Source organism: Mustela nivalis, assembly GCF_964662115.1.
Source record: "Mustela nivalis genome assembly, chromosome: 1".
Taxonomy (NCBI): Eukaryota; Metazoa; Chordata; class Mammalia; order Carnivora; family Mustelidae; genus Mustela; species Mustela nivalis.
In genome coordinates, this window is record NC_139020.1 from 149,588,986 (window position 1) to 149,607,549 (window position 18,564).

The following is an 18,564-nucleotide window of genomic DNA, read 5'->3' on the forward strand; positions in this document are numbered from 1 at the left end:
CTCTACCTTAGGCTCGGTCATGATCTCAGGGTCCTGGGATCAAGCCCCGAATTGGGCTCTCTGCTCAGCAGGGAGCCTGCTTTCCCCCTCTATCTCTGCCTACTTCTCTGCCTACTTGTGATTTCTCTATCAAATAAAATAAATAAAATCTTTTTTAAAAAATGAACGGGAAAAACTACGCTAAGGTAATAGAAATTAGATTAGAATTGCTTGGGAGGGAGTGGTTATTGACTGGGAAGTTCTTAGAACTTATCAGAGTGGTGGAAATGTGCTGTATATTCGTCAGTGCTGTCCTTACCCTGGTGAATACATTTGCTCAAAACTCATGGGCTGTACACTTAAAATACGTGTATTTTATTCCATGTAAATTAAACATCAGTTAAAAACAAAAAGAATTAGGGGCGCCTGGGTGACTCAGTGGGTTAGGGCTCTGCCTTCGGCTCAGGTCATGATCCCAGGGTCCTGGGATCAAGCCTTGCTTCGGGCTCTCTGCTCCGCAGGGAGCCTGCTTCCTCCTCTCTCTCTTTCTCTGCCTGCCTCTCTGCCTACTTGGGATCTCTCTGTCAAATAAATAAAATCTTAAAAAAAAAAAAAAATTACATGGTGACCCAACCGACGATGGTGGCTGGAAGCAGGAGTCATGGTGTCCTACAAGGAAGTGTATTCTTACAAGGTTAAAACAAAAACAAAAACAAAAAAACGAGTGTGGAGATGGGGAAGTGGGATTTCCTCGTGCCAGAAACTTTCCCAGGTACTGATTTCAAGCAAAAGAAAACTTCTCTATTTTACAGAGTGAGGGAAGGACGCTGTGATAGTGCGTGCCCGATAAGGGCCAGCCTCTTTCTTACAGAGGTGCTGACCCAGTTCGACCCCAGCTCCCGCCAGGGGTCCCACTACGCCCAGAAGATTCCTCCCGACCAGCCGCCGCCGGGAAGCGGCAGCCGAGAAAGGCGGGCGCTCGCCGGCGTCGCGCTGACGTCATGCGCGTGCTGACGTAGCCGGCAGCCGCGGCCTCTAAAGCGGGCTGGGTGGCGGGGGGCGCCGAGTTTGACTAGTTTGGGGGCCGCTCGGCGCCTGGCGCTAGTCCCGCCGCCCGCCGCGCCCCGCGAGCCGCGAGTCGGCCGGACCGAGCGCGTCCTGCCCGTTCCCGCGGGGACCCGCTCTGGCGGCTGGGCGGCGCTCGGCAAAAGTTGGTCGCTCCCGGGCGGGCGGGCGGCCATGGAGCCCCGCAGCATGGAGTACTTCAGCGCCCAGGTGCAACAGAAGGACGTCGGCGGCCGTCTGCAGGTCGGTCAGGAGCTGCTCCTCTATCTCGGCGCCCCCGGCGCCATCCCGGACTTGGAGGAGGACCTGGGCCGCCTGGGCAAGACGGTCGACGCGCTCACCGGCTGGGTGGGCTCGAGCAACTACCGGGTAAGCGGCGGCGGCGCGGCCGGGCCGGGCACGCCCTCTCCGGCCAGCCCTTTAATCCCGGACGTGCGCCAGCCCCCAGGCTAGCCCCCGGGGCGCGCTGGGCGCCTCGGAACCGCCCGGTGAAGGGGAAACCTGTAGGCTCAGGAGTCCTTGGACGCAAGCCGGGGACCAAGTTTTCCCCAGCTGTGAACAATGACAAATTCAGCGATTCCGTGACACAGTGCGCAGTTTTTTGGCATTAGGACACAAGGTTTAATCACCTATTTAAAAAATTCATCCGGGGCGCCTGGGTGGCTCAGTGGGTTAAGCCGCTGCCTTCGTCTCAGGTCATGATCTCATGGTCCTGGGATCGAGTCCCGCATCGGGCTCTGTGCTCAGCAGGGAGCCTGCTTCCCTTCCTCTCTCTCTGCCTGCCTCTCTGTCTACTTGTGATCTCTGTCTGTCAAATAAATAAAATCTTTTAAAAAAAAATCATCGGTGCTTTGCATACATGAAGTGCTTGAAGACTGCATTTGTACCTACCTTGTAAACACTATCTAGATAAGGACGGGACATTAGGATACAATTTTTAAATTCAAAAGAGTGTGTCAAGTTAATCCCTTTTAATTAGTGCTTTTTATCCTACTTAATTTTGATTCTTTTTTTCTTTTATACATTTTGAGTCTGGAAGGTTGTGCTCTTCGTCTCTAAGGGATCTTTAGAGCTTAGTCGGGTGCCTGATTAAGTTTACCGTTAATCTAATACAAAGATGCTGACCACAGGGCATTATGTATTTGTTTTTGATTTATTGTCTACAGAAAGCAGTTCAACGCTCCCTCTTAATTTGTTTTGCTGCACTTGAAGACTGACTCGGATTTGAAACCTGTGTGCTAGTAGGTGACCTAGTGAAATGTGTCTTGGTGGGTTAGCTGATGAAAAAATTCCGAGTTCCGAGAAGAATGAGTGTTTTTGAAGAGCTGTTAGTAGGCAGGCTGTAATAAAGCTAGGTTGAGAAACCAGGTAAATGTTCTGTAATTAGCCTGTACTGTAGATTTTAGCAGTTATTTATCTTTCCAGTCTTCTGGTGGCAGTGTTGCTTTAAAATGCTGGCTCAAATCTACAGATGAAGTGATTCTAAGTAATTTATACTAATAATCCTGCGAATAGGCTGTACTTTGAAAGCTGTATTCTCATAGAGTAGAAAGTCAAACTCTACATTTACTGTGCAGATTTAATGGCGAAACTTACATGAGTTTTGGAAGAGGTTGACTTTTAGGAAGATAATAAACCATATGGGAATTAACCAACTTGATGCTCTGTTACATATTATTGCATTATTTATCTTTTTTAAAAATTTTAGAAAACGTTAATGTTTAATACTATATCAGTACTATTTGGGAGGTTATTATTTCTTTGGGAGAAACAACCTAAATTTACTTACACTGTAAGGACGTATGTACACTCAAGATAATTGATTTTATGTTGCAACATAAGCTGTTGTAGAAACTCAGCTCTTCCGCAATGCTTGCTTTCCTTTCCAAGTGAAGGATGTTACCTTCTATGCTGGCCATAGGGTGTTTGCTTTGCCACAGGGAGTTGGCTTTGGACCGTTTCACTCTTCAGATGTGCCATCGTGTCACCTTCTGTGTCGGCCATGATGAGTTGGCTTTGGACCATTTCACTCTGAAGATGTGGCATCAGTGCATTTGAACAGTCCCATCTCTTGAAACACATCTTGTGGCTTCTGTGATACCACAGTATCCCAATTTTTCTTTAATGTCTTTAAGCACTGCTTCTTAGTGCTGTATTTTCCTTTCAGTTGGTCCTTAAGAATTAGAACCTGTTAGGAATCTGATGCAGGTTCTCATCTCCTTACTACACATTCTCTCCATGCTCCTTACTAGATACCATAGTTCATACCGCTGCTATGAACAGTGAAGTTTCCAGAATCAGAACAAAACTGCCGCAGGCTTCTGCAACCTTATCTACACACTCCCTTACAGCTGTACCGTATGTTCTGCCTTCTTCTCTGTTTCACTTACTAAATCAGTCCCTCTACATGAATGTTGGATTCCATAGTCTCTTGCCTACTTAAGGTTATTTATTCATCAATTCTACTTTCTCCTTCTTGAATCATTAGTTCTCTTCTTTCTACTGAATGCTGTATATAAATTTTCTGATGTTGTTAGAGGGCATTTGGGTTAGTTTCCTGTTCGGGTTTTAAAAACTAAGTTATCAAACTAGGTCATCATTTTTTATCCAAGGTGCAATGACACATATTTAAGTCTTTAAGAAAAAAGTGTATCATGGAATTTTTTTGAACATGCACAAAATAGAGAATTGTACTTAAATTTCTTTTTTTTTTTTAAAAGATTTTATTTATTTATTTGACAGACAGAGATCACAAGTAGGCAGAGAGGCAGGCAGAGAGAGAGAGAGGGAAGCAAGCTCTTCACCGAGCAGAGAGCCCGATGCGGGGCTCGATCCCAGGACCCTGAGTTCATGACCTGAGCCAAAGGCAGAGGCTCAACCCACTGAGCCACCCAGGCGCCCCTGTACTTAAATTTCAAACTATGCTGAACAAAATAAAATTTTCTTCAGATTTGATAGTATTTTAGAATTTGAGTATCTTAATAATCATCATTACTTCCAAAAATTTGAGTGATTATACTATATGCTGGGTATTGTTCTAGATACTGAAGATCCAGCTATGAGTAAGACTAATAAAGCTCATTCATTTAGCTTCATTTGGATATTTATTGAGGACCTACCATAAGCAGACACTCTTCTAGGCACTTCAGATCTGGTAGTGGGAAAACCAAAATCCTTGCCTTTGTGGACTTAAGATTCTAGTGGAGGTAGAGAAATACACAAAGATAAATAACTAGAATCTATAGTATGTTAGAGGAGGTAAGTGCTTTGGAGAAAAAAGCAGTGAAGGTAATAGGGAGTGTTGGGCAGGATGCAGGTAGTCAAGAAAGTGAGGTGAATTTGGGTATGATGTGAAATAAATACAGGAGTGAATAATGATTTAGGCAGAGGAAACTGCAAATGTGGAGGCCCTAGTTCTGTGGGGGAACATAAAGAAGGACAACATGGCTAGAATTTATAAGTGAGTGAGGTGTTAAGAAGGATGAAATTGGGGGGCAGGTGGAAAGAGCCTTACAGGATTTTATTCTAAGTCATTGGAGGATTTTATGTGGAGGGGTGGCTGCTTTGTGGAGAGTAGATGGTAAAGGAGCAACAGAAGAACCAGTGAGATGATGGTGGCTAAGACTGGTTTGGTAGCAATGGCCATGTTGAGAAGTGGAAGATTTTGAGATACACTTTGGTGATAGAGCCAAGTGGACCTCCTGTCAGGTTGAGAGAGAGGAATTAAGGATAATTGCCTTTCTCAAGTGTCTGTCATATACTGGGCAAATTGATGGAGGAGTTTACTTAAAAATCAAAGGAATTGGAATTTCTTAAGATTCCCTTTTGGGTATGTACCCACCCCCCAGAATATATACCCATAGCAGGCTCTCAGTGTTTGTTAAATCTAAATTAAAGCATGTTTGTCCCTTGATTTATCAGCTGAAAAACTTACGTACTAAAACCATGCAAAAGAAGGGTTCTAGGCTGATAATTTCAAACAGGATTTTCATTTACTTGAATGGCTGACAGCAGCGCTTTGGGCTGCACAGCTTCAAGGAATAATAGTGTGTTGTATTACCCCCTCCCTCTGTTTAGAATAACTGTTTTGGGGTATATGTCTAGAAGTAGAAATATTGGGTTATACTTCTGTCTTGTCTCCCTCACTTGATCTAGGATTAATCAGGATCTTTAATTTTGTCATTTGTTTCCCTCCTATTTTGAAGGGAAATAGTTTTATTATTTATATAATTAAATAAAAATAACCTGATATTTCTCTTTGGGTTTCTATCTTGTGCATTTATTTAGCTTTGCTGTTGTTTGACAACATTTCTGATTTAAGCTATTTGGAAAATTAAACCTACTGAATAGAGTGAAACTCCAGCCAATGTGACAACTTGAGTGTGATTTTATTGACATCACATTAGTTACTCAGATATGTTAAACCACTTGTGATTCAGATGTGAAAAGAGAGAGTGAGAAAGAGAATGGGAAAATGACTCTGAAGGTTCTGGGACTTGTTTTGGGATTAATAAAATTTTATAAACCTTTTAAAATTTCTGTTTTAGGACTTCAAAACACCCTAAAATTTAAGCTTGGTCTTAGCCCCAAATTTGCTTTTTAGAGTTTCTACCTGTTAAAAAATGTTATTTTTGTTTTTAGTTTTTGTAATATTTTGATGTTTTATACTTTTATATTTATATATTTAATGTTTTTATTTTTGCTTTTGTATTTTATATGTACCTTTTAGAAGGTACACTTTTATGTTTTAAAGGACCTGAATAGAGGGGTGCCTGGAGGCTGAGTCGGTTGAACAGTCTGCCTTTGGCCCAGGTCATGATCCCAGAGTCCCAGAATCGAGCCCTGAATCAGGCTCCCTGCTCGCTGGGGAGCCTGCTTCTCCCACTGCCCCTCCCCTCTGCTCATGGTTTCTCTCTCCCTCTCTCAAATAAATAAATGAAATCTTTTAAAAAATAAATAAATAAAAGACCTGAATGGAGGCATTTGAATTCCTGAGGAAGTGGTGAGGAGCAAATTGAAATATAGCTCTAGTTTTCTTCTCTTCTTTCTTTATGGTTTTCTTATTCTACTGAAATGACCCTTGGCCAAGATATAGGCTAAGTTGAAAGATGTCTAAATGGAAATCCAGGAAATCATCTGTCTGTACCTCCATAGTAAATCTTGACATTGCTATATCAGATTCACTCACCATATTCTTTAGGAATGTGTTGGCTTACTATTGGGTCTTTAGTTACTACCCCATGTGAATTTTAGAATCAGTTAGTAAAGTTGCACTAGAAACTCGGGGCTTTTATTGGAATTACATTGAGTGTCCTCTTTTTGTTTTTTCCATTTTATTTTACTTTATTTCTTTTTAGTGTTCCAAAATTCATTGTTTATACACCACACCCAGCGCTCCATGCAACATGTGCCCTCCATAATATCCACCACAGTCTCTCATGGTTTGTCTCTCCCTCCGATTTCCCCCAACTCACTTCTCTCCATCTCCCAATGTCCTCTGTGTTATTCTTTATGCTCCACAAGTAAGTGAAACCATATGGTAATTGATTGTCTCTGCTTGACTTATTTCACTCAGCATAATCTCTTCCAGTCCTGTCCATGTTGATACAAAAGTTGAGTATTCATCCTTTGACGGAGGCGTAATACTCCATTGTATATATGAACCATATCTTCTTTCTCCATTCGTCCGTTGAAGGGCATCTTGATTCTTTCCACAGTTTGGCAACGGCCATTGCTTCTATGAACATTAGGGTACAAGTAGCCCTTCTTTCCACTACATCAGTACCTTTGGGGTAAATACCCAGTGATGCAATTGCAGAGTCATAGGGAAGCTCTGTTTTTCTTAAGGAATCTCCACACTGTTTTCCAAAGTGGCTGCACCAACTTGCTTTCCCACCAGCAGTGTAAGAGGGTTCCCCTTTCTCCACATCCTTTCCAACACACGTTGTTTATTGTCTTGTTCATTTTTGCCATTCTAACTGGCATAAGGTGGTATATCTCAATGTGGTTTTGATTTGAATCTTAAATCTCCCTGATTGCTAATGATGATGAACATTTTTTCATGTGTCTGTTAGCCATTTGTATGTCTTCTTTGGAGAAGTGTCTGTTCACGTCTTCTGCCCATTTTTTGACGTGATTATCTATTTTGTGTGTCTCTTTTTGGGGGAAGACTCGATATCTTTATAATGACCTCTTTTACCCATGAAAATTGTTTATTTTTTTTTTTTTTAAGATTTTATGTATTTATTTGAGAGAGGGAAAGTGAGTGAGTGAGTGAGCACCAGTGGAGGGAGAGGGAGAGTGAGAAGCATGCTCTCTGCTGAGTAGGGAGCCTGATGTGGGGCTCTATTCCAGGACCCTGGGGTCATGACCTGAGCCGAAGGCAGACACTTAACCGACTGAGCCACCCAAGGTGCTCCTGTGCTTTCTTTAATGTTTTTCATTATGTTTCATTATTTTCTCCCAATAGGTCTTACACACATTTTGTTAGAATTATTTTCATAGTTAAGAGTATAAATGCTATTTATTATTTTTAAAATTATGCTTTCTGATATATTGAAATGAAATGGCATTTTGGATATTGATTTTGTGGCCAACCTGCTTATAATTCAAAACATTTTTTCTGCAGTTGATGGATTCTTTTAGGTTTTCTCTATATATATATGGTAGTCCCTCCTCATATCCATTGGGGGACACATTTCCAAGACACCGTAGCAGATGCTGGAAATAGCAGAGAGTACCTATATATACATACACAGTGTTTTTCCTTATACATACATACCTATGATAAAGCTTAATTTATGTTAGGCACCATAAGAAATTAACAGTAATAATAAGGCAGAACATTTATAACAATATACTATAATAAAAGTTATGTGAATGTGGTCTCGCTTAAAATCTCCTTGTGCTATACTTACCCTTCTTGTGATGATGTGGGATGAAGTGATGAGATGAAGTGAGGTTAATGATGTAGGCATTGTAACATAGTGTTAGGCTATTATTGATTTCTGAAGAGGATTATCTACTTCTGAACCACATTCGACCTTGGGTAATTCAGGCTGTGGAAGGCAAAACTGGGGATAACAGAGGACTACTGTATAATACTACCAGAAAATAAAGATAGTATTCCTCTTTCTTTCCAGTTCTTTAGTTTTGCTTGTTTTGGGTGCATTGGCTAAGACTCTTAGGATGAGGTTGAGTAAGAGTGTGGGCATTGAGTTGTTCTTTTTGTTTCAAGGGTATGTTCATTTCACTATTAGGAATCACACTTCCTGTAGTTTTTTGTTTTTTTTTTTTTTAAACTTTTTACTGTAAAGAATTTTGAACGTACATAAAGGTAGGCAGAATAAAATAACAAATCCACTCACAACATTCATCCGTCCATGGCTAATCATGCTTATCATTTTGTCACAAATCACAGATACATTGTTTCATCAATGAAACTTTTTACTTAGTGTCTTGAAGATAAATATTCTTTAAAAAAATTGTTGGTGTGCATGGGTGGCTCAGGCAGTTAAGGGTCCAACTCTTGACCTCAGCTCAGGTCTTGATCTCAGGGTCTTGACTTAAAGACCAGTTGGTTTCCCAGCTGGGCATGGAGCCCACATTTAAAATATATGTATATATTAAAAAATTGTTAACCTCACTACCATTATCAAATGTAAAAAAAATTCCTTGATATCAAATATGCAGGGTCAAATTTCCAATTTTTAAGGTATCATACAGATTTTTAAATTTGTCATTTTATTTATTTGTTTATTTTAGTGGGCTCCCACCCAGCATGGAGGTCAGTGTGGGGCTTGAATTCACGACCCTGAGATCAAGACCTGAGCTGAAACCAAGAATTGAACACTTAACTGACTGAGCTACCCAGGCTCCCCTTTAATTATTTCAAGAAAAATCAGGATCCACATAAGATTTCCACATTGTGATTCATTAATATATTAGTTTCCTGTTGCTGCTGTAACAAGTTACCAACACTTAGTAGCCTAAAACAACATAGATTTATTTTCTTATAGTTTTAGAGCTCAATTTCTAAATGGGTTTCATTAGGATAAAATCAAGGTTTCAGCAAGATTGTATTCTTCTAAAGATGTATTCTTCTAAAGAACTTCAAGGTGATGATTTTCCATATTCTGGAAACTGCACGCATTTCTTGGCTTTAAGGCCTCTTCCTCTGTCTTCAGAGCCAGCAGTATAGCACCTTCAGATCTTTCTGACTACTGCTTTTATCATTGCAGCTCTGCATCCTCTCCTGCCTCTCTTTTATGAGGGATCTTGTGATATATTGGGCCCAGGATAACACAGAGTAATTTTCCCATTTTAAGTCCTTCACCACATCTTTAAAGTTCTTTTTACCGCATAAGTAACATACCCACAGGTCTTAGAGGTTAGGATATGGACACCTTTAGGTGTCTTTCTTTGAGTTTGTTTCTCCCTCAGTGTCTCTTTTTAAACATTCCTGGATTTTATTTGTAGATTTTAAAAAAATTCTTGATTTTATTTGTAGAGGTTCCCACAGTTGTGTTTTGCTGATTTCATTCCTATGATGTTAGTTCCTCTCTATATCCTATAAATTGGTAGTTGGACCTATAGCTTGGTCAGATTCAGTGCCGCCCACCGCCCCTGACCCCAGGAGGTGCATAATATCAAGAAAGCACTTAAGGTGTGACAGTATCTTTTTATGGTGTTAGCAACCATTAATGTTCAGTGTTTAGATCCCTTAATTCATTAGGGTTTGCAAAATGATACTCTAATTTTGTCATTCCTTCACCTAGACCATTTATTTCTATTTGGTTACTCATTGGCATAGTTTATAATAGAAAGGCAGACATACCTCATTTTGTTTGCCTTACATTATTGTGCATCTTAGATACAGCATTTTTCACAAATTGAAGGTTTGTGGCAACCGTACATTAAACAAGTCCATTGGTGCCCTTTTCCCAACAGCATTTGGTTACTTCGTTATCACGATGTTACATTTTGGTAATTCTTGCATTATTTCTGATTTTTTTGTTATAATGTGTTAGGATGATCTGTAATCAGTGATCTATGATGTTACTATTGTAATTGTTGGAACCACCCCCATTCAAAATGGCATACTTAATCAATAAAAGTGTTCTTACTGCTCCACTGACCAGCATTTTCTGTTTTTCTCCCTCTCCCTCTTTCTTGAGGCCCAACCATATTGAAATGAGGCCAGTTAATAGCTGTACAATGGCCTCTAAATGTTCAAGTTGTGTGTCTCTCACATTAAATCAAAAGCTAGAAATGATTAAGCTTAGTGAGGAAGGCAAGTCAAAAGCTGAGACAGGCCAAAAGCTAGGCCTCTTGTGACAAACAGCCAACTTGTGACTGCAAAGGAAAGGTTCTTGAAGGAAATTAAAAGTGCTACTCCGGTGAACACACAGATGATAAGAAAGCAACATGGCTTTATTGCTGATACAGAGACAGAGTTTTTGTGGTCTGGATAGAAGATCAAAGTGACCACATCACTCCCTGAAGCCAGAGCGTTGTCCAAGGCCCTAACTCTCCTCAGTTCTGTGAAGGCTGAGATTGGTGAGGAAGCTGCGAATGTTTGAAGCCAGAAGTTGGTTCATGAGGTTTAAGGAAAGAAGCCCCTCCATAACAATGAATGGTGGAGCAGCAAAGTACTGGTACAGAAGTTCCACCAAATCATTCAGAAAATCTAGCTAGGATGATGCATGAAGGTAGCTACACTAAACAACAGATTTTCAATGTAGACGGAACAACTTTATATTAGCAATAAGATGCCATCTAGGACTTTGACAGCTAGAGAGGAGAGGTCAATGCCTGGCTTCAAACGACAGGGTAACTCTCTTGTTACGGGATAACAAAGCCTGTTGACTTTAAGGTGAAGCCATCGCTTCACTTACCATTGTGAAAATCCCAAGGCCCTTCAGAATTATGCTAAATCTACTCTCCTGTTGCTCCATAAATGGAACAACAAAGCCTGGGGGAGAGCACATGTATTTTCAACATGGTTTCCTGAATAATTTAAACCACTGCTGAAGCCTACTGCTAAGGAAAAAAAGATTCCTTTCAAAATACTACTGTTTATTGACAATGTGCCTGATCACCCAAGAGCTGCAATGGAGATGTTCAATGAGTTACTGTTGTCTTCATGCCTGCTAACACAATATCCATTCTGCAGCCTATGGATCAAGGAGTAATTTTTTTAAAAAAGATTTTATTTATTTATTTGACAGAGATCATAAGTAGGCAGAGAGGCATGCAGAGAGAGAGAGAGAGAGAGGAGGAAGCAGGCCCCCTGCGGAGCAGAGAGCCCAATGTGGGGCTCCATCCCAGGACCCTGGGATCATGACCTGAGCCAAAGGCAGAGGCTTTAACCCACTGAGCCACCCAGGCGCCCCCTCAAGGAGTAATTTTGATTTTAAAGTCTTATTTAAGAAACATACTTCGTAAGCCTATAGCTGCCATAGATGGTGATTCTGTGATGGATGTGGGCAAAGTAAATTGAAAGCCTTTTGGAAAGGATTCACCCTTTTAGATGCCAAGAACATTCCTGATTCCTGGGAAGAGATCAAAATATCAACATAAACAGGAGTTTGGAATTTGATGGCTTTGAGGTGTTCAGTGGAGGGCATAACTGCCGATGTGGTAGAAGTAGCAATAGAACTAGAATTAGAAGTGGAGTCTTCTCTGCACAGTAACTTTTTATCTTGGTCTAGTCCCAGTGATTTATTTTTGCTTTTGTTTCCCTTGCCTCGGGAGACATACAGAGGTTGCTACAGCCAGTATCAAAGAAGTTAAACCTATGTTCTCTCCTAGGACTTTCATGTCTTACAGTTAGGTCTTTGATCATTTTGAGTTTATTTTTGTGTAAGGTGTAAGACGGTGCTTCAGTTTCATTCTTTTGCATGTTGCTTTCTAGTTTTCCTAACACCATTTGTTGAAGAGACTGTCTTTTTCCCACTGGGTATTCTGGTGGGTTAAATAGGTGATGGCTATTAAAGAATGTAGTGATGAGCACAGAGTGATGTAAGTGTTGAATTACTACATTGTACGCCTGAAACTCGTATAACACTGTATGTAAACTAACTGGAATTAAACGCCTGGGTGGCTTAGTGGGTTAAGCCGCTGCCTTCGGCTCCTGGGATCGAGTCCCGCATTGGGCTCTCTGCTCAGCGGGGAGCCTGCTTCCTCCTCTCTCTCTGCCTGCCTCTCTGCCTACTTGTGTTCTCTCTGTCAAATAAATAAATAAAATCTTTATAAAAAAAAAAAGAAAGAAAGGATTCTAAAAATGTGGTTCAGTTGCTACAGTTTCATGATAGAACTTGAGCACATGAGGAGTTGCTTCTTATGAATGAGGAAATAGTTTTTCTTAGGATGGTGTCTACTCCTGGTGAAGATGTTATGAAGATTGTTGAAATGACAGCAAAAGATTTAAAATATTACATACATTTAGATGATAAGCAGCATCAGAGTTTGAGAATATTGACTTCAATTTTGAAAGAAATTCTGTAGGTAAAAATGCTATCAAACAGCATCACATGCTACAGAGAAATCATTCATGAAAGGAAAAGTCAATTGTGGCAAACTTTATTGTCTTATTTTTAAGAAATTGCCACAGCCACCCGAGCCTTTAGCAACCACCACACTGATTGGTCAGCAGCCATCAACATTGAGGCAGGACCTTCCACCAGCCAAAAGATTACAACTTGCTGGAAGCTTAGATAATGGCTAATATTTTTTAGCAGTATTTTATTTTTAAGTAAGGTATTCACTTTTCTTAAGACATAATGATATTGCATGCTTACTACAGCAAAATACAGGGTAAACATGACTTTTTTATATGCACTGGGAAATGAAAAAATTCACTTGACTCACTTTGTTGCGATATTCCCTTTATTTCAGTGGTCTGGAACAGAATCCACAGTATTTCTGAGGTATGCCTGTAGTTCATATGATTCTTTCCTTTCACTTACTAATTGTCAAAAAATTAAGGTGGTCTTTTAAGCATCCTCCAATATTGGCCAAATAGTTTTTATCATTATGAATTTTGCATTTAAACATATCTAGTGTGTTTTAAGACAGTGCAGTTATTATCCTTGTTAATATTTAAATATTGTATCTTGACATGACCCTAGTAATCTCTTATAGCATATTTACTAGCTGGTATCACAAAATGTCCTATTTCCTGCTTCTACCCTGGAATCAGCCACTTCTCTTGTTCTTTTTAGTAGGAAATAGTATATATGTGAGTGCTAGTGGAACTCACTGTTACTTGTTTGTTTATAGATTTTTTTCAATGAACAAGATAGGTTATATCTTAATTTTGAAGAAAAGTATATCATGAGTTCAAAGTGATTCTAATTTAGTTTCAGGACTGCATTTTTTTTTTTAATACTACTTCTGTATGTCTTCTATCTCCTTCAATCAAAAAGATTTCTAAAAGTGTTGAAGTTTCTTTTTAAAGAGTTTAGTGTATGTTCTTAGGGTATATCCCCCTGGAGAGAGATAATCAAAGTACTATAGTCTAAAATCACTTGAAATAGTCTTCTGTGTGGTTATAATGCTAATTTAGTATGCGCTTAGGTTCACTTATTTTGTTTTCAATGAAATAGTGTATTCAAAATCGTCTGGCTTCCTTCTCTATTCCTTATAGTCTGTTCCTAACCATAAAATTTTTTTCCTGATTATTATTCCATTTCTGTTATTTTTTTTTTAATATTTTATTTATTTATTTGACAGAGTCACAGCAAGAGAGGGAACACAAGCAGGGGGAGTGGAAGAGGGAGAAGCACGCTTCCCGGTGGGGAGTGGAAGAGGGAGAAGCAGGCTTCCCGCTGAGCAAGGAGCCCAATGTGGGGCTCAATCCCAGGACCCTGGCATCATGACCTCCTCCAAAGGCAGACACTTAACAACTGAGCCACCAGGTGCCCCTCCATTGCTGTTATTTTTAGTAAACATTTCTAACTATATCTACTTGTAGTACTCTCTGAATATATATGCATTGTCCCAACTTGCTTGTTTCACTTAACAATATATCATGGAGGTACACCTGGGTGGTTCAGTTGATTAAGTGTCTGGCTCTTGATTTTGGCTCAGATAATGATCTCAGAGTCATGAGATCAAGACTCAAGTGGGGCTCCACATTCAGCGGGGAGACTGCTTGAGATTCTCTCCCTCTCTCCCCCTGCTCACTCTCTCTCACTAAAATAAATATATCTTACAACAATATCGTGGAGGTTATTACGTAGCAGAATTAAGGTAGTCCTCATTGTTATTTTTAAAGTGTTATAGTACCCTATATTATAGATATACTATAGTTTATCAAATCTGTCTCATATTGATGTTTGGGTAGTTTCTGGTCTCATACAATAAATAATATTTACACGTTCTTTAATAATTTTGTTAGTGTATCTTAGGGATAGATTCCTAAGTGAGATCTTACCAAGAATTCATGTTTTTCCTGCTTATTTGAGATACTGCTTTTATCATCTGTAAAGTCTATTAAGTCTGTAAGTCTATTTGTAGACTTTTCAATTATGTTTTAACAGCTTTATTGATATAATTTACATACTACGCAATTTAGTCAACTGAAGTGTAGAGTTCATTGATTTTTTAAGTATATTTATAGATATGCACAACCATCAGCACAGTTAATTTTAGAATATTTCCATCACCTCAAGAAGATCCCTGTACCCTTTTGGAGATACCACCTTATCCCCCCACATTCCTTAGTTCTAGGCAACCACTGATTTGCTTTCTATCTTTAAAGGTTTGCCTATTCTGGACATTTCTTATAAACTTAATCATACAACATCTGATCATATGTGACTTTTTTGTTTCATTTAACAATGTTTTCAAGGTTCATTCATATTGTAACATACACCAATCAGTTCTGTTTAAGACCATGTTTTTTATTGAGTGCATACATCACATTTTCTTTATCCATCAGTTGAAGGACATGTAGGCTTTTGCACCTTTTAGCTATTATGAATAATGCTGTAATGAACATTGGCTTTCAGGTATCTGTGTGTGTGTGTCCTACTTTAATTCCTTTGGATATATACCTAAGAGTGGAATTATAATTAAGTCACTCAGTGTTTTTTTTAACACCCTTCACTTTACCTTCCCTTTTTTCCTGTGTGTGTCCTACTTTAATTCCTTTGGATATATACCTAAGAGTGGAATTATAATTAAGTCACTCAGTATTTTTGTAACACCCTTCACTTTATACCTTCCCTTTTTTCCTGTGCTTCATACAGGGTTTTTCTCCCATGTTCTCTTCTCCGATGGTAAACTGCTCCTTACACTGTCCTTGCTAATCTGGATTTGGGGAGTGGGAGTGTTCTCTGTTTTTCTGGTCCAGCTTCAGTCTTAGGACCCCCTTGTTCTTGAGTCTGGGGGATGAGACTTTAACAGAAATCCTGATTCTCCTCAACTGTAGACTTCTAATCATTTGAGCCCAGGAAGATTTTCTGCTTCTCCCTCTGAGGTAGAGAACTTTTTTTCTTTTCTTTTTGCTCAGCAGCAGTGAGTTTTTACCTGTGTCCTAAGGTGACAGTTTTTGTCTTTCTCTCAATAGCTTTAGATCTTTATTTCTTACGAGTTTGGGAAAGGAAAGGTTTGTGCCTTTCCTACATAGGCAGCTGCCTCCCTCTGTCAGACCTGTACAGCCAAGAGATACTTTTTCCAATTTTGAGTGTCCAGTGGAGGTTTGTGGAGAAAGAGCCTGTAAATGGGTGTCTATCCTTTTGTGTCTCTGGCTACTAGGGTTTATGTATTTTCATGCTAACCTACATCCAGCTATTAACAATGAATTAAATATAGTTGAACTCTTAACCCACTTGTATCACATTTTCATTTTCCTTCTGTCCACAGCCACATGTGTCCTATTGCTTATGTCCCATCTCTTCAGGGATATCTGTCTTTCCTTAAATTTCAGGCTAGTTGATTATCCTACAACTGATGGATTTCTGATGGAATCAAGAATAGATATGGTTCTATAGATTATTTGGCTTTTTCTTCTTACAGTGGGAGTGGTATTGTTTTCTGGTGTTTGTTATCCTAGACAAAAGCTGGAATTTCTATATAATTAAAGGTGCTGTTATTTTGACTTTCATTAGGAAACATTTCACCATTATAGGAAAGTTGCGTGTATAGTCCATAAACTTCTTTGTACCCTTCACCTAATTTACCATTTACTAACATGGTAACTCGCTATCTTCCTGCCATATTTATACATCATCATTATTATTATTATTGAACCATTTGAGAACAGGGTGCCCTAATCTTCTCACCCTTTATCGCCTGAACACTTCAGTGTCCTTATTTTTTTTAAAAACTTGATAATATATGAAGATCTTTGTATGTCAGTGATTATAATTGATATGAAAGAAGACATTGGTACTTGGTATTCATTAAAATTTCTTTCTGTCTGTAGGTATCATTAATGGGACTGGAAATTTTAAGTGCCTTTGTGGACAGATTATCAACACGATTTAAGTCCTATGTAGTAATGGGTAAGTTAACTTTACTTAAAAATTATTGTAGGTTTTGACATACTGACTTTTTTCCCCCTCATCATTTTTAATAGAATTCTTTCTCTGTGAATGCAAAAATGTAATTTTGTACAACCCAGAGATCTACTTAGCATTTTAGGTTGCCTAGACATAAAATATTTTAAGCCTATTTAAATATTTCCTTTGAGTCAAAAAAAAAAAAAGCATAAAACACACTAAATATACTATTGATAGATTTTTTACTTCATATTTTAAAATGTTTTACTGTAACTTTTAATTTTTTGTTACATTAAAAATTTATTACAGCACGACTTTCTCTTTCTCTTTAATTATTCATTTATTTTCTTCCCTTTTAAAATTTTTATTTGAATTCCAGGTAACGTGCAGTGTAATATTGGTTTCAAGAGTAGAATTCAGTGATTCTTCACTTACATAGAACACCCAGTGTTTATCATAACAAGGGCCCTTCGTAATACCCATCACCCATCTAGCCTACCCCCCAACCCACTTCCCTCCATCAAAACTCAGTTTGTTCTCTGTTGTTAGAATCTCTTGTGGTTTGTTTCCCTCTCCTTTTTTTCCTACCCTTCCCATATGTTCATCTGTTCTGTTTCTTAAATTCCACATGTAAGTGAAGTCATACGGTATTTGTCTTTCTCTGACTTAATTCACTTAATATACTGTAGATCCATCCATGTCATTGCACATCGTAAAGATATCATTCTTTTTGATGGCTGAGTAATATTCCATTATATAGAGACTCACATCCCCCACATCTTCTTTATCCATTCATCAGTTGATGGACATTTGGGCTTTTGCCATAGTTTAACTATTGTTGATGATGTTGCTGTAAACATCATGGTGCATGTCCCCTTTCGAATCACTGTTTGTATCCTTTGTGTAAATACCTAGCAGTACAGTTGCTAGGTCATAGGGTAGCTCTATTTCTAACTTTTTGAGGACCCTCCATACTGTTTTCCAGAGTGGCTGCTCCAGTTTGCATTCCTACAGCACCAGTTGTTAGACTATATGTTGCAGATGAATATTTTGTAAAATACAATGAAAGTAAATTACAGCAAAGTGAAAAGGAAAAAAATTCAAGGCTCAATTTTTTGTTCTTGGGTTCAGTAAATAAAATTATTTTGGTCAGATTGTTTTTAAACTTTTATGTTATAAACACTCTCAATTTTTTTTTTACCACAGTTGTAGACTGATCTGGGCTCCCAGCCATACTTTGCGGTGCACTTACAGTAGTGTGTTTGTAGTACAGTACAGTATACTAATACAGTGCTTTTCTTTGTGTAGTGGTTAGGGTTACATTGATTTTGACCTGCTTTCTAAACCTGAGTGACCTTCATTTGTCTTTTGGAGTGCTTTGATGAGTACATTTGGTTCCTGTTATGTGGAAATATCTAAGGGGGAAAGAAAAGAAATATTTAAGGGAAACTTCAGATGTTTGTGATTTTTCTTTAATGAATTAATGCTTCATAATGCTACACTTATTTTTGAATTATCTTTGGTCAGCTTTTTATTCATGTTTGGTATAATACTTCTTTCTTCTTCTTATTTTTATTATTTAGCTATCCTTTTAGCAGAAGCATCTTAGTGAGTTTCCCTTTATTATTCCCTTTTTAATCAATACCTGCTTCTAGTTATGTATCTTGCTTATTTTTTTTAGCACAAGGAGGGCTAGATGGGGTTTGATGCTCCGACTGCCTCCCAGTACTGTCCTGCTTTCAGAACTTCTGTTTGGTTGTCCTTTGGTGTTCTGATTCTCTCAGCGTGTATGTCCCTTCTGCCTCTCAGTAGCCTTATTTATCAGTGATCTTTAGCAAGTACTCTTTTCCACTTTAGCTAATCAGAAACTTGCTCACTCTTGCTAGTTCTGGCCTAATTTATTCCTAATTTGTGCTGTTCTTTCTTTTTGAAACCCTCTCCTCTTGGGGCACCTGGGTGGCATAGTCAGTTAAGTATCTGGCTCTTGGTTTTGGCTTAGGTTGTGTGATCT

The 18,564-nt window shown here is 38.9% G+C and overlaps 1 protein-coding gene across 34 annotated transcripts in view; it reads left to right on the forward strand.

The window, feature by feature from the left end:
- The first annotated feature begins 974 nt into the window (after window positions 1–974).
- The window catches only part of CLASP2 (cytoplasmic linker associated protein 2), a 186,049-nt gene continuing 168,459 nt past the window's right edge, over window positions 975–18,564 (forward strand). For all 34 annotated transcript variants that reach the window (XM_082725344.1, XM_082725390.1, XM_082725366.1 and 31 more), the window contains exons 1-2: window positions 975–1,413; window positions 16,478–16,556. In XM_082725344.1, coding sequence (XP_082581470.1) covers window positions 1,219–1,413; window positions 16,478–16,556 — 274 coding nt within the window. In that variant the 5' untranslated portion in view covers window positions 975–1,218. The remainder of the gene's footprint in view (window positions 1,414–16,477; window positions 16,557–18,564) is intronic.